This window comes from Pezoporus wallicus, unplaced genomic scaffold (genome assembly GCF_028554395.1).
Source record: "Pezoporus wallicus isolate ANWC-B61680 ecotype Strahan unplaced genomic scaffold, APGP_CSIRO_Pwel_v1 contig_6999, whole genome shotgun sequence".
Lineage (NCBI taxonomy): Eukaryota > Metazoa > Chordata > Aves > Psittaciformes > Psittacidae > Pezoporus > Pezoporus wallicus.
Window position 1 is genome coordinate 163,655 of NW_026640180.1, and position 16,564 is coordinate 180,218.

The window sequence follows — 16,564 nt, forward strand, 5'->3', positions numbered from 1 at the left end:
CAGGAAAATGAGACCACATATTGGTGTGACAGGGTAGCAGATACCTCCCCTTCCTCATGGTGGTCTCCAGCAAGGAGAACCAACCCTGGTCTCAGCACTGAGGTGCTGTGCCGGGGAGGGGTGGCAGCAGGAAGGGTACCCCCTCTGCCTTTCCCATTGGACAAGCCCTGGCTTTGATCTGTTTTATCCTGTCTGGGCGTAAGAGGGGGCTTTTAAAGGAAGAGGGTACTGTGGGATTTTCCCATCCATGCACCCAGTAGTGGCCTTGCTTCTTGCCTGTGCTCTTCTGCACCTCCCCTGTGAGGCCAGCCATGCCCTGTATGGAGTTCATTCAGCGTTTCAGCCCCTCCAGACAGGGTCCTGCAGTGCGGGTGGGGATGGAGTTTGCCTTCAGGTGCCTGACCTGCCCACCCTTCCCTCTGCTTCTCCCAGTGTTCCTGACGGGCAGCGACCGCATTCCCATCTACGGCATGTCCAGCTTGCGCATCGTCATCCAGTCCACCACCAGTGGGGAGCAGTACCTGCCCGTGGCACATACCTGCTACAACCTCCTGGACCTGCCCAAGTACAGCAGCAAGGAGATTCTCAGTGCCCGGCTGATGCAAGCCATCGACCACTACGAGGGCTTTAGCTTAGCTTGACTCATGTGGGAGAGGCACAGACACTTGGGTACGGAGGAATAAAACAATGGGCTCAGCTTTATTTTTGTAAGGGAATGGATCAGGACCTCTGGGAGGAAGATACAATTAGTAATAATAATAATAATAATAATAGATTGAGATGATGCAGTCTCAGCCCGATTCCCCCATCATTTTGTGGGGCTTCAACAGGGAGAGGCTGTTGCTCTGAATTTTCTCATCTGCTGAACAAAATTAGTTCAGTGGGCATTTTTGTTGTTTTCCTCCAACTGGACATCACTGCCCTCACAGCAATTCCTTGTAGTTTGCTTTTATTGCCCCTGCACACACACACTTACCTCTCCTTTTAATCAAGTTTAAATATTTTGATGTTCCTTGCATTTAGGCTATGATGGAAACTGAGGATGAAATAGTGATCTCTTTGAAAAGCTGTGATTTCCCCCCCCCCCCCCTTTTTTTCCTCCCTTTTTAAATGCAAGCTGGTTCTTGCTTGCTTCGAATAGAAATACCCCTTCTGCCCTTTGCTTCTTGGTGGATGGTACTGGGCTGGGATGTCATTTGTGACCCCCAGGGTGGTGTATTAGGGATGCTGTGTCTTTTTTCACCAGGCTCTCTCATGGAGAATGTGGTGGTTGAGGGGGTTGCTTGTTTATCCTCACTTGTCTCAAATTTTGTTTCCAAGCAGTGTCACCTTAAAGAAGCCTCAGACTCCTCTGGAGTGGGGTTTGTGTTCAGGTTTGTGGAAGGACAAACCCTACCTATAGTAACGGGTTTCTCAAAGTCCATCTCTCACGTTGTGTTTGTACCTGGGTAAGTCCACAAGCCAGACTCGTATGCTTTGCCAAGCCCTATTTTTCTACCTGAACAGAGCTGTTATTCCAATGCAAGGTGAGGGGCTGCTCTTACCACTGCCACCTTTCTTCAGGAGTCACCTGTACATGTGTGTGAGTGTACGAGGCGTGTATGAGCTCTCCAGTCTCACCAAGTCACAGAAAACAAACAGGCGTGAGATCCACATTAGAGGGATAACCCTAACTGTGGAGACTGGCTTTATTTTTGCAGTTAGGGTCACTTTATGTTGCTGTTGGAGAGGAGTCCTTTCACCTGACAGCTGTTTGGCTGGGTGGCCCTGAAGGACAATCCTTATAAATGAGACTGGAAATGTACAGGAGTATTGAGCAGGCAAAATCATTACCTAAACCTATGCTGTAAGACTGGAGAGCCTTTATCCTCTCCCCCACCCCAGTCTCACCCTCTATTAAATGAAGTTTGAATGATTTCCTCCCCCTTTTGCCTCCCCCCCACCTCATTTTTCAGGTCTTGATGTAAATCTCATTTTAAGCCTAGGGTGGTTTTGACATTAACTTCTTATTAGGACATAGTATTTATGCACCCTGTTCAATAGACAGTATTGAACTTTGCACCTCGTAACAAAAGGTTTTAGGCTTCTGGGTTTTTTAAGACAAGCTGTGGGTTACACAGAGCCCCTCAGCCTCTTTCTAATGCAGCATTGAGGACAAATATACAATTATATCAAATGTTTATTTTCAATGTGTGTGTATAGAGTACAGTATTATGCAATAAATCTGATGTTTAATTCTGACTGAATGGCTGCCTTTGTGGTGGGAAGCTGTCGCCGCTGACAGAGCAGGAAGAGGAGTTTTATCTTCCTGTCCAGGCTCAACCCATCAGGCATGTCCTCAGTGGAAGAGGAATTGAGGGCAAACCTGAGTCTGTCAATCCCTGTCCTTCATCCCCACATCCTTCATGATGCTCCTTCTTTCCTCACGCCTCACAACACTGAAGGCCACCAAGGGTGCTCCAGGGTCCTCTGGCATCTCCTGTCTGGCCCTGCAGGTATAGGCAGGGCGCAGGCTGGGGGCTGCCCTGTTAACCTGGGGAGTCACCACTACCTGCAGCACTGTGGGACAGCATTAGTGTATGCAAGTGTAGTTAATTACTAGTTTAATACAGGACTTCCATCATTTAGGCTTATGGCTTCAGCATTCCTGAGCTTGTGGAGGAAGGGTGCTGCTCTCTTTTGCCTTCAGCCATGCAAGTAAACACACAGGAGCTGGGTAGGATTGATGGATGTATGTGCATAATCCTGTTCTCTAGGAACACAATAAAGTGTGTATACTTTGTGATGTGCATTGTATAATTGGGTAGTGTCTGCACAGTTTTATAATAGTGTATATAGAATATATATTGTGTTTAGTGTCTTGTGCACATAGTGTATTGCACGTGTTGTATTACTGTAGATGTCTCTCTAATTATGCACAATATGCAGAAGTGTGTATGCTCTTATGCAATATATACATGCAAAGTGTATGCATAGTTATATTTATACCTCATGCACACCTACACATATCTATTTTCCACTAGCAGATGTCAGTCATGTTCAGCTGAGAAGGAGGGGGCTAGGGTGAACTCCCCTTCAGTGTGCACGCTGTTATGCGCGTGCAGCTCAGGCCCCGCCTTGCACCTCATCCTAGGGCAGTGTTGTACTTGACTCAAGGCAGGCGTGAGTGAAACCACCCTGGCTTCTCCTCTTTATTGTGGCAAGAGGCAGCTCGAGGCCGTGGGGACAAGGGCAGGGTGGTTGCTGCTGCCCAGCCGTGGGTGAGCAGAGCTGAGCCACCGGTGGCAGCAAGTGTAGCAAACTGTCACCGAACACCTGCACTCAAAATGGGTTTGTTTCCCTGTTTGATACAAAATGTACACATAATGGTTGCTGAGCCATTTACCTTAAAAAACACGCTGTGGATTCATATTAAACTTGATTACATAAATCATGTAAAGGGACGCGGGCCCCTGTTTGCTGAAGTTTCTGTAACCGTGTATGGCCTACAAAAGGCTGCTTTTCTACAGCAACTGCAGTCTGAAAAAAAGTGATTATTATGGTTTTTGTCAGACACAGCCCCTTTCTCCCCCGCCCTGTACTGGCTTCTGCACTCCAACCAACTGAAATAGCCAGTATACACCGAGTTATTTGCGCAAGTGTATCTTGTGTATTCGTGTATCTCTATTCACATATCTGTGTACTAGGAGATGGTTCACCACCGCATGCAGCTGTGCAAAGGGAGGCACAAAGATCACTCTGAACCCGGAAGCTCCAGCAAGTGTCCAACACTTAGTGCTGCAAGTGCCAGGAGCGGTTGGTGAGACTCACCTGCCCTCTTGATACCTGGAGACGCTGCTCTACGTCCAGCTGCAAGGGCAAGGGCTTCTTACATGGTTTTCCATGAGTTTTCTTACTGTGCAGGCACCAAGGCACATGGGGTGGAGGTGGGCTGGTCACAGCCAAACTCTGTCTCACATCGGGCCTTGGATGCTGCACGCTGTGACGGGCACAGGCACCAGCACGTCAGTAAACCCCAAAGGAGAAAGGGGAGATCCTGCTTAGTGCCAGCCTGGGCCACGCACACTTTGCAGCTCTGCGCGTTGCCTCTTGGCTGTAGCTGTGCCAGGCTGTGGCAGTTTCAGTCTTCTGTCTTTTCCAAGAAGTGCCCTTTGTCACTTTTCCAGCCGAGGCTGGGCCAACTTCAGCAGCCAGGATGTGAAAAACCCCACAGAAATGGTGGCGTGCTGTTGAGCACTATTGCAAACCCAACAGCACCGCTGGCTTTCAGCCGGGCTGGGATTTCACTGACTGCACTTACAGAGAATAGGCTCCATTGGGTTTTTTCAGCACTTGTCTCTTCAATTTACCCTTTTACAGCTGGAGAACAGCTGTTGTTCGTACTGTTTAAATGCTTGCATGGGCAATCCCCTGCAGAAACAGTGCTGCTCTGACCCTGAACCCCCCAGGTAAGCCCTGTTTACCAGCCTGTTGTCACATTCAGCATTAATACGGCTCGCTCCCTCCTGAGCAAGAATCGCAGAGGCAGCAAAGAAAAACAACTGCAGAGGAGTGAGAGGGAGTTAGGTGAGACAGACACAGATTTCCCTCTCTACACACAGATTGTGCAGTCAGAGCAGCGTCACAGAGCACACGGCAAAGGACTGTGAAGAGCTGAGTCCAGCAAGTGCCGGTACACGTACCGAGTTCACGCCTCATCCCAAGGGTCGTCTTCCCGCTGCAGCCAGTGAGGAAGATGGTTAACTCCAGCAGCTACAGGGTCAGGCTCTGGCATGGTCTGTGCACATGAACCACTGCAACGCGTCCCAAAGGCAAATGAATACAGTCGCTTCCCAGCACACAGCTGTGAAATCAGCCCAGACATGCAACAAATGCAGGGCCCAGGTTTTGCTCTGGTTCTGCTGACGCTGTTGGTGCTAACAGCATTTGTTCTAGCAACGCATGCAGGCGACAGTGCTGGAATAGGCATCCTCTGCCAAACCAGAAGGTGCTTTGTAAGTGCATCCACTGGGATAAAGGGCCTTTTTGCCCTTCAGGAATGTGGTAGTGTCCAGAGATAGGCAGGAAGCAAGCCTCCCTTTCCACAGTGTACCCCACACTAACATCACTTGTTACAGTTTCCAAATGTAAAATTAACTTCCCCATCTGCACATAAGCAAGCAAACCCCTCTCCTCTGCCTCGGCTTAGAGAAACCAGTCTTGACCCTAATTCCCTTCCCCACAGCCAGCAGCCCTTGCATTCTCCCTCCAATAGATCTGGGACAGAAACAATGAAGTAAGCTGGAGCACAAGCTAAAGCACAACTCCACAGCCTGTATGTACACCATGAACCAAACCCACACTGGTTGCCACCAGGAAGGCAAGGGCAAGAACAAAGCCCCAGTATGGCCCTGGTGACTGGCCACCACTTCAGCCTCAGCCCAGGCCAGCAGCAGGCACAGACGACCCCACCAACAGGGATGAGTTTCACCTCCAGGTACCATGGAGAACAGTCACAGGGTACAGCTTGGCTCTCACCTTGGTGGCTTGCTTCAAGCACCAATGAATCGCACAGATTTGCAAACATCTCCAAAGAGGATTCTTACCCTCTGAAACTTGTGCATACCAGGAATAACAACCGATGTCTTAGCAGCATGATTAAAAGATAAGATGCTTTAATTTCATTGCCTTGAACATAAACATCCATTATTTGACTGTTTACTTGGGAGTAAACAGAATAAAACCAAATGCAACTTGTAAGAATAACAAGTTTTCCCTCTATCTTTAATTCTTGCAACCTCATTTTGTCAACAACCCATTCATCATTACCATCATTTAACTGAACCACACTGATTTACAGTACCACAATGTGGTAACACACAGACACACATGTCTGAAATGGCCCCAGAGGATGGGAAGCCCAACAGACCATACTGCCATCCTACAGGAGACAGTCTGTTCTAGCGACATGGAAACAGGTTGTCTTACACTCAACAGCTTATTTATATCACATAAAGTACATTTTTGTACAGTGCTTCACACCTTTTCAAACACAGTCTTGTATTTAATGTCCTCCAGTCAATAGTCACTGATGTTGGCATAGACAAACCATCAAACAAAACACACAGATGTTGACTTAGAGGTGTGTGGCAGGGCAAACATCCTCTCTGGCTATTTGTGGTTAGTGGGGAGTCAAATCATCTGGGGGAGATACAAAGACAACATTCTAGTGCTCAGGCCTCAGAGCCCTCCTCCTGTGCAGGCCTGGGAGAGGGGAGTCACATCATCTGCAAACTCAGGACAGAACATTGAGCATTTGTACGTGTCTTTCCAGGACTCTGAGTTTAAAACTCATTTCTTCTCTACAAGAGTCTTTCCTAGCAGCTCCCTTTGCAATCAGGCAGATAGATGATTTTAATTCTTCTTTGCCATAGGGAAAGAATAGTTTAAAAAGAGAGATGGCTAGGTATGGGGTTTTGTTTGTTTTTTTTTAATGTACAATCTCAGTTAAGGTTTTGTTTCTTTTAGCTTTCAAAGTTCAAAAATAGAAACTCTCTAAAGTGCATTAATTGTACTTACATTTCATATAAACTATCTGAACTCTAGCAATAGACCATGTAAACAGCGGTAATTGAGCATCAGAAAATGCTACAATCTCATCAGTTTAAAAATAAAATGGACTGTTCCCTACATATTCATTTATCAAGATTTGTCAGGGGCAAAACCCAGCAAAACAGGTAATTTATCAGTACACAGTGCAAACAGGCTTTAAAAAGTAAGCAGAGAAAACATATTCCTGGGAAACCTTGGCCTGCTGGAAAGATGTACAGCTATGAAAAAGGGCAGAAACTGCTTCTCTTGTCCATATAAAGATGTCCAGGCCCAGATTCAAGCTTTAGTCCACCATCATTCAGCGAAATCCCAAATGAAGACCAGCTTGAGGCACACACTCAAACCCCATGTTTTTGCTTTGCTGAACTGCGCCCGAACAATACAAAACTGAGCCAAAATACCTAAGGTGTCTAGGAAGAGCCAACTGTGATCTCCAAGAGGAAGAGTCCGTAAGAGCAGGCTGAAGTACAAAGGCACGGCTCTGATTTCCTGGGCTGCCCTGTGTTCCGACAGGGGTTTACCCTGGTCAGGCTTCCCTTCCAGTCAAACATCTCCAAATGAGGGTTTTGCACCCATCTGTCAGACCAGTTAACACATCCGAAGGCTCAGTGTTGCAGAGGCAGAGCCTCACATCTCTCAGCTGATGGGAACTCAATACCTCTGGAAAGCCAGGCCCTAGGTCAGCACACAAGTCCTCAGGACTCTTTGGAAATAGGAAGTTCAGCCTTCACTGATTTTGTATAGAACAGGCAACTCTGCAATCAGTAAAACAAATTAAAACCAAGCAAACAACCTTGGAGCCCCCTTCCTAAGTGCTTTCATTCATAATTAACACACATCGTTGCCTTACCCATCCAGACTAGTAATGGGCATGTACAAACCCACTTGGAGAAGGTTGCCTTTTGAAGGGTTTATGGGATTCTGAAGAGACCAAAACAGCACCAGTTTTGGCAAGGAATTAACACAGCACATACAGCAAGTGGAAGGGCGTGAGTCTGAGTACCACAACCCAAACACATATATTTATGAGCCCACTTGCACATGTAAAGAAGGAAGGAGGAAAGTTGTTCTGTGAGTCTTCTTTTTGCCTCTTCCAGTATGTCTTGTGTCAGGCCTGGCTACGATGACTGGCACTGTATTTGATCTCAGCCATTTGGCTTCTGCACATTAGCGCCCTCGGGGGTCAATGCCAAAGAAAAAGCGTTACAGAGATGCTCTCTCTGGGACATCAGGGTCAATCAAGCCCTGGCTCAGGGCAGACTGAGTGGATGCAGGCAAGCCTCTGGAGTGAGAAGCGAGCCCAAATGGCCTGGGACTGCAGAACTGTGAGCCCTCAGCTACTTGGTGCATCCCTGACCTTGCCATCTTGCACTCTTTAGGCAGCATCTGTTTGACACAAACGAGGTGTCCAGGACTTTCTGCTCTGAAAGTCAGGGAATTTGTGGCTGCCCCATCCCTGGCAGTGTTCAAGGTCAGGTTGGACGGGGCTTGGAGCAACATGGTCTAGTAGAAGGCTTACCTGCCCATGGCAGCGGTGCAGACTACATGATCTTTGAGGTCCTTTCCAACCCAAACCATTCTATAATTCTTTATTTCATTCATAAATGAATTTGAAAACATTGAATTGTCAAAACCTACACCTGAGACACGGGCCCTTTTCACAAGCAGAGTGTGGTTCTAGGCTGTTGGTTCCCCACAGTATGCTCTGTGCTGGTATCCCACCTATACGCACCAGGAAGAGAAGATCAACCCCTGCTGCCACCGAAACAGTGTCACTGCTGCAGCCCAGAGTCTGATGGTGTACATAAAAGAACAAAATTTATGCTAGCAAGTATGTATGACACCCACATGAACTGTCCAGCTTAGACTCTTCTGTTTGTACCACATGATAAAGCACATGTCCTAATGGGATGAGTCTTCCAGATACTTGACATCTTAAATAACCGATCAGCTACCAAAATCCTAAGGGATTCTGACTTAAAGCTTTTAAAACCTCTTTTCTTCCCAATTGCCCAAACATGGTCATAAAGTTACAGTATCACCTTCCAAGCAGAACAAGCCAGCAAGAGCCTTGCTGCATAGCTCATTTTCTTTGCTATCCAGAGCAGATGTAGGTACTTTCTTCTACTTCAGCTGAATTGGCCATCAAGATAACCCAACTCAAGCCTGGACAAAACTGTGAGTCATACCAGCTCAGGGTGATGACTGGGAGATTCTTGCACCATTTCTCTAGAGCAACAGAAAATGTTGGACTCCAAGCAGTCAGGTCAAAAGTCTGAGCAAATCTTTACTGTAGCTACAAGAGAACAGTCTTGGCACTATCTGGCCTGTGCCTTCACATCAGATAAGTCAGGGCACTTGTCTGTTAAAAGAAAGTAGAAGCTATTTGATGATTTAATCACTATTCATCCTACTGTGCCTCTTGCTATGATATCCTGGGGAGAAAAAATATAGCATGACTGGCTTTGATACTCTACATATTACAGGATCTGTAAGCAAATCAAAACAGAAGGATCCCTTCAGTGCAGTCACTGAGTGCAGCGTCATGTCTCCTACACTGGCAAACTCCATTCTGGGCATTAGGCCTGGAGAAAGAGTGGGCAACAGCAAGTGTAGAGAAAGCCACCTTTCTTCACCCTCCCACCTCTGGGAATGGCCCATCAGTTCCCAGATTGCTCCTCAGCTCTTCCCAGCCAGGCTCCCACTGCATCCACTTTACGCATTTGTCCATTTGGTGCTCTGTCCTCTTTGTTTACCGGCAAGAATAATCTTTTCCTTTACATGATCTTGGAGCTAATATCTCTTTTACTGATCAGGACCTCCAGCAGCCTCAGCTTGGCCTTAATCTGCTTGTACTCGTTGTATTCTTCAGCCATTGGAGTGCGGTCTTCTTTCTGCACATTCCTATGGGAATGAAAGCAGATCATGAGAATTTCTGTGAGAGGACATCTTCCCTCAACAGCCTCCCTCTGTCCCCCAACAAGACCTACAAAGCAGCTCCTCTCCTCCACTTCCCTTCAGGGAACAAGAACTAAACTTTTGTCCTTTGAGGGGAACAAAGAAAGAAGAAGGGCAAACGAACAGCTCCAGCATTTTTTGGGATACTTGCACATTGAGGCTGAACACAACCCCATGGTTCCAAATGTAAAACCTTATCCAAAGCATTCCCTGCTTCTCTGAAATCACCAGCTTCCACACAACAGTTAAAAGACCTAGCTGAATGTCAGCCTGCTAGCATGGCAAAACAACATGCAGCTACTCCTGGCTTGGTACCACATCACTTACATCAACATGCATGAAGGGGAAGATGATACCTAATTAGATTTCTCTTAGCCTACATGAAGCTTTTAAGTTTTCAATGATTTTACAAGAACCTCTAAGGATGATGGCTGGTGGCAAGAAACTAACAATATCGTTTGAGTATAAATATATTAAAACATTCTATTAATGAGGGGCATTTTCTAAGAACAGTAAAGCCAGCCACAAGAAGAAATGATTGTTAAACTAGTGTCTGAATGCCTCATGGACAAGCAAGAACAGGACACAATCTAAACATACATCATGAGGAAAATCCCCCGGTAGTCTGTCACTGAGAAACTTCCACCACTCCTGTCAGCTGTGCTAGAGGCAGCTGCATTATCACAATCTGTACTTTTGCTTCCCACTGGCTTGTCCCAAGACAAAGTTTTCAAAGAGGCTGTGGTCCCTGAAGTTCCTTGGTGGGGAGGAGAAGGGGAAGTAATCCATATCAATGGGCAACTGTTACAAATGTGGGTAAACCACTGAGGAAGCAATATGTAACAGTGAATTTGGGTAACTTTCCATATTTGGAGGTCTTTGTAGCTGCCAAACAGACTGAAAGTGGCTGAAGGACACAGAGACAGCTGAGGAATTATTACCTTCCATTCTGTCGGAAAAAATTATCTTCAAAGTCTCTCAATTTTTTTCTGATCCGCTTTTTCTCCTCCCTGACTTCTTGGAGCTGCTCTAACAGTTCAGGGCTGTTGGGTTTAAATATAAATGGGATCATACATATGTCCACAGTTGTAACAGGAAACACAGAGTAAATCTACAAATGTATGGTTGTAGGTATGCCAAGCAATGGAACTGCTCCTCCAAGCAGCTCTGCCAACCTGATGTTACTTGCAACAAAAAGCTCTCTGAATTTACTTCAGCAAAACAGTCACGGACTTAAGCTGAAGCCTCTAAGGAGGTTGAGTGTGAATTTCACAATTCACTGAATGAAACTTACTTGCTGAAGGTGGGTCTGAGTTTTGTGACTTTTATAAGATCAAGATCCAACGGTCACAACATCAGGCTACCCACCTACGTGTGTTTGTATCAGACCTAGCTGCTTGAAACTAGCAAAGCTAGTTCAACATGACCTCTCCAAAACCTCAAAAACCTTGTAGAGTACAGGGTTGTTTTCATTATAAGGCTTGCCACTGGTGAAGTGGAGCTACTATTTAGTGCTGGAATCCAAAAGATGCAGAAGTCAAGCATCAGCTTCAGGACAAGGCAGTTTCTTTCCAAACCCTTTCAAATGAGGGTCTATAGCATTTAAAAATAAAGCACAAAAACTTCTGACTCAGATCATAAATGGGAAAAACCAAATCTAGACGCTTTTCTGACAAATGAAATTCTATCTTAGCAAGAAAGAACTTTTAGAGTTGCCTGTGAATTCAACATACATGGATGCTTCATGGAGATTTGAAAGCCCCATATCCTGATTGTTCTTAGATGGCATCTTATCATCCACCGGTGAAACAAAGCCGTCAGCATCATCTTCTAGTTGATCGAAGAAGCTACGCATGTTGAAATCTGTTTTCATGGTAATTGTTAAATCTGGCTTCACATTGCTGTCCTCCTCAGACCCCTCCTCTTCCTCCTACAGAGAGGGACAGAGCACCCCCATAACAGAACAGGTTACTGCTTCCCTTCTCAGAACAGGTACGTCCTTTCACCACATGCACTGGGGAACAGGTATGAAAAGAAGTGGATAGGCAGAGCAAGCACTTCAATTGCCAAGCAATACAGACACCAGAAGACCATTAATAAGACACCCTATATCCAAAGCATGTCAGAGAAACTGCAACCACAAACTCTTGGTGGCAACAGAACTGACTGAAAAATATCTGCGGTTCTTAGCAACCTGTTGCTGTGCTTAATTTATGTATTCTGATGTAAATTAAACCACTTACAGCCATTATGCATACTGTATAAAGCATACCAGCCATTTCCCTACAAATACATCTGGCAGCATACAGATTGCCAAGTTAAAATGCAAAATATTCTCCCAATAGATGCAGCTCAACAGCTCTCTCTAATGGCTGAATTCAAGACCTCAAATGCCCATACAGTGCTATCAATGAGCTCAGATCAGTGTTTCAATGGTCCAAATGTGGGTTATGATTGACTGTAAAAGCACTGCTGCTGCTAACATGTTCCCAACATCAGGTCTGTACCATTTAGCTGGACTACATCAAAAATTGGAAACACTTTGTCCAGTGCGATTTTCCCGAAGTACACTGATGAACTGGCTGTGTTCAAATCTATAGGCACAAGATTTGAAAGTCCTCACTGCAGCTGGTACTTGTGCTAATTCATAATTCACAGCAGTCTCAAATGTAGGGCTTGTCCTGCAACACTGTCCAGAAATCATTTGGATTGTCAGGAAATAGGGCCCAGTTTTCTCTGACATGCAGAGACATTGCTAGAAGGCAGATTTCAACTTTAACATAAGGAATGAGGCATAAGCATTAGAGGAAGGTAATCAGTGTCAGCATGGACAGTAAGTCTCAAGTATGTAGGTAGGTGTATATATTTACTTTACAACTACGTAACTCTAGCCAGGAAGGACCTAAGCACATGCATATCCTTAATAGCTTTTGAGGGCTAATATCACTGAAGTCTTCAAGCATACGCAAAACCGTATTGCTGTACTGGGACCAAAGAAGCCATTTTCTTTACTTTTTTTTTTCATGTGATTCCTTGTGAATGGTTTAACTATTCTTAAGAGATTGCTTCCATTTTTCAAGCAAAACCGGAGAAAGTAACATTAGGACCTACCATAGTCCCATTAAATCCTTGAAGTCACTGACTTTTAAACAAAAACATCTACATGAAATCAGTGTTTGCCCAGAATTTTCTTTTTATGTTAAAGCTCTAGGCCATGAAAATGCAATTCAAACAGGCTGAGAATTACAACCAAGATGGAGGCTTGAAGATTCAAAACAAGATTAGCTGGGGAGAAGTTCTGTGCAATAATAATAATAATAATAGTAATAGATATAGAGAAGTTTGAATACATCTCAGGAATATCTGCAGGGAACTTGTGAAAGTTAAAGCAATACTCAACGTATGATTAGATAAGACCATTTCTCTAAATGTAAATGATATTGTTTAAACAGAAGGCATAAAAACCAGCAGTCACCTACTGTTCTTAAACCCTGCAAACATCTTCAGTCTGTGCTGGAGAGTGGAGACCATATTTACTGGCCCTCGAGCATGCCATCCTGCCCTCTCAGGTAAGGGCAATGCCAGCTACAGTAGGAGAACACTGATCCTGCTGTGGCATGGAGGAAGATTTGCCAAATCAATCTAAGCAGTAAAAATACAATGCTTTGTATTAGGGGAATCTCTCTGGCACCAAAAGAGGAGCTCCTGTACCCTTTCCTGGGAGAGTAAGTTGCTTCTGCATTCCACTTCTGGAGAGAAAGGAAGCAGTGTGACAAACTGCTCCCAAGGACATATGTGAGGTGTGTTCCCACAGATGCCCATGAGCCCATCTTGCTTGCCTCACTACAGGGCATCTACACACTGCCCAAGCCAGCAATGATTACTCTGGCCCAGAGCTCAGGAGCGAGCCTTCTGCCAATGGAAGCCCATGGGAGGAAAAGAAAGTGTAGAAATTTCACTTGTTTAGATCTCAGTGCCAAAACAGTACATCTTGCTGTCACAAGACCTCTTAAAGCATTTTGCTGTTTAAGGAGTGAATTAAAGGGATTCTTAGCAAGAATCTGAATGGAAACAGCCATCTAAGGCCTTCACTATAAGCAAGTCTCAGATGGGAATCTTATTTTAAACCTGCACTGGCATTTACACCTCAAACCAGAACGATCCTCACTGACTAGATCCATCTGGCTTGCACCTGCTTGGATCTTCAAGCAATCACGAGGCATTTAAATTTTCCAGAGTTACAAACATAAAATCTCCAGAGTATCCCATCATCAGCACTCTCAGCAAGCAAGCTTCCCAAGGACTTTTTTTAACACAGACGATATTCAAGATATCGTACCTAGATGTTTGGTAAGGCTTCACCTCAAATCACCTTTCAAGCTTCTATCGAACTCTCCCAAATGCTTCAAAAAAAAAGAGAACCAAAACACCTGGCAGTGAACAGTGTCAGGGGCTCATCAAGACAGGCAGTGCTCTGGCCATAGTGGACCTATGCAGAGGGTAACTTCTGGGGCCTTTTGGCAATTTCCTCTCTTTAGTTCTGAGTGCAGTTCTGTGCTGCCCCATAAAGCTTCACAGTGCCTCAGTTAAGCGTTAAGAGGCATGTAAGCGTAAATGGGCTTAAGGCTGTCACCCTGATCTTCAGTCAGAAATCTCTCAAGGTTTGTATTCTCTGCAGGACACTGCTGAGCAGACACAATGCAGCACCAGCCATACTGGTCAAGGATCATAGTTGATAGCTGTAAGTTTTGACTCTGGGTGCAAGCATAGGTGAAAAAGAGAGGACACGCTAATAGAAAAAAATAAACACAAACGGCCCCCACCAGACCTCTATTACACTTTCAATCCAACAGTTATCTAGAAAACACCAAGAGCTCAGCGGTGATTAACCAGCCTCCAAACAGAAGCTTAACATTTTCAGTCTGCAACCTGCATCTAATGAATACATGCTTTGAGCAGTCCATTAACATCCAATCTACCGTAACTGCTTCATAATCAAACCACCTTGGATGTCTAGGTCTGCAGTATTTACACCATTAACCAAACTCTGGCTGGATAACAGAAAAATGACCCAAGTGTGCTGAAGCACTTTTTGTTACTCTTGCAGTATAACAGGGGAAAAAGCAATTCAGGGCCCAGCTCCATGCTACATGTCCTGGTCAAACACCAGACTTCCCTTCTTCTGAGGGGAAGAAGGACCAATATCACAGCAGTCTTCAGCCACCCAGACTTACTACCCCACAGCAACATGAGAAAGAAACACAACAATCCTGCCATCCAAATCTGACTAAGCATTAACTAACAGAACCAAGCTGTTCTTTCTTCTGTCCTCATGTGACTTGCCCAGAAATACCCTTCACAAGGTGATGACAAAGAGCCCTGGATAAAATAAGCACGTGAATGGTAGTAGGGAAGGATTCCGCAAGTGCCCCAGTTGGCTCCACGTGCGAGTGTTAGTTTTGTGAGAGCTCATTCTTGCCATGGTGCAAACCGCAGAGCTTTGGAGTGAGAGAAACTACCACAGAACAAGTTAGTGTCATTAAAAGAAAGGAGGGAAGCAAGAAAAAAGCAAGGTACAAAGGGAACTGTGATCTTTTTTCTTAAAGAGCAAAATAAAATCTATTCTGTGCAGGCGGAGGGGGAAGGAGAAGGGTGGAAAAGAGTGCAAAGGAAATACTGTAGTCTTATCTACAAGGGAAGAATTTGATGAGAACTGGCGAGGCTTAAAGCAGCTACTGATTTTTCAGGAGGACACTGCAAAAAAAACGACACTGATGGAAAAAAAGTATCAAACAACCATTCTCTTTCATTGGTATAAGGGGGAAATTGATTCAAACTGAGCAATTAGTTAGCAGCTGGAGGTCTTCACCTTTATCTCCTTGAAGAAGGAAGCTGTTTCGCCCTCGATAATTGGCTGCAGCAAAGGGCTTCTCCGCTTGCTGGAGGGGGAACCCTGTGACAGGTGTTAACAAGTACGTTACATTATGAACCCCTTTCTCCTCCACCACCTGCTCTCAGCGCATTCTCATCCACACATTCATTCTCAGCTCACTGCTGGACCACCAGGAGAAAGATATTTCTTAAAGGACAAAAGCATGCCTGGTAAATCCCCAAAACATTGGGCCATTTTCTCTCAGGATGTTGCTTAGCAAGGGACATCATCGCCAAACACTTTTAAGGGAAAAGCTTGGATACTGGAATACCAGCTGGGCAGGAACTACAAAGTAAAGGCTGCAAGAAAACAATCCCCAGCCAGAGGCCCATACATACACACAACATTTGGTTGGCTCTCCAGAGCTACAGTGTAAGCTCACCTAGACTCTACAGGCTTGCTTTCCAGGAGCCCAATTTCCCACTAAAGTGCCTACTGATGTAGGAATGTATTTTCAAACATATCCTGCCTCTGCATGAGCCTCTCACTGTTCTTGCTTAAGGGGCTGGGGAAAGCCAGTCTTGTCACTCCTCTGCCAGCCACTGTGCAATTCCAGTTTTGTGTCTAAACAGGAACAGAACTGTGTGTTCAGAACTTTATGTTAAACTTTATGTTATTTCCTGATTGCCAGCACTGTCTTCACAGCACACATTTTAGGGAGTTCTTTGCATATTCAAGGAGTAACAGCTTTTTTTTTGTTTTAAATGCAGGACCACCTCACTCTTTGCAGAAAAAAACACTTCTCAGTGTGAATGTACTGAGCAATGCCGTGCCAGTCTATTCACTTCACTGGTGGTCTATGAAAAGTGGCCAGGATATGAGCACTACTTGTGAACAGAAAAAAAAAAAAAGGGTAAAGGATAATACATGACAGAATAAACGGGAACCATGATAAAACAGTTCTCTTTCCATAGACAAGCTAAAAGTATTCTGTGTGTACTTTTTAGATCAAATAACTTTTTAAAAGTAACCTACACAAGTTGTCTGAAATTAGACATAGTGCATTTGCTCCCTAGAGGGGCGCGCTGGATTCCTTGCTGGTGGCAGTGCCTCCTTGCCAAAGCACCACCTCGAATGAAGGAA

General features: G+C 45.1%; 2 protein-coding genes across 11 annotated transcripts in view; one reads left to right on the forward strand and one right to left on the reverse strand.

Moving 5' to 3' along the window:
* Positions 1-2,241, forward strand: part of HERC3 (HECT and RLD domain containing E3 ubiquitin protein ligase 3) — a 50,036-nt gene extending 47,795 nt beyond the window's left edge. Inside the window, exons 25-26 of the mRNA XM_057418003.1 lie at positions 433-669; positions 1,321-2,241. Coding sequence (XP_057273986.1) covers positions 433-641 — 209 coding nt within the window. The 3' untranslated portion in view covers positions 642-669; positions 1,321-2,241. The remainder of the gene's footprint in view (positions 1-432; positions 670-1,320) is intronic.
* A 3,396-nt stretch (positions 2,242-5,637) lies between these two features.
* Positions 5,638-16,564, reverse strand: part of FAM13A (family with sequence similarity 13 member A) — a 132,944-nt gene continuing 122,017 nt past the window's right edge. For 9 of the 10 annotated variants that reach the window (XM_057418011.1, XM_057418006.1, XM_057418010.1 and 6 more), the window contains 4 exons: positions 15,419-15,502; positions 11,283-11,479; positions 10,491-10,592; positions 5,638-9,495 (listed from right to left, as the gene is read on the reverse strand). In XM_057418011.1, the coding sequence (XP_057273994.1) occupies positions 9,369-9,495; positions 10,491-10,592; positions 11,283-11,479; positions 15,419-15,502 (510 nt within the window). In that variant the 3' untranslated portion in view covers positions 5,638-9,368. The remainder of the gene's footprint in view (positions 9,496-10,490; positions 10,593-11,282; positions 11,480-15,418; positions 15,503-16,564) is intronic. The other variant, XM_057418007.1, reaches the window with a different exon arrangement.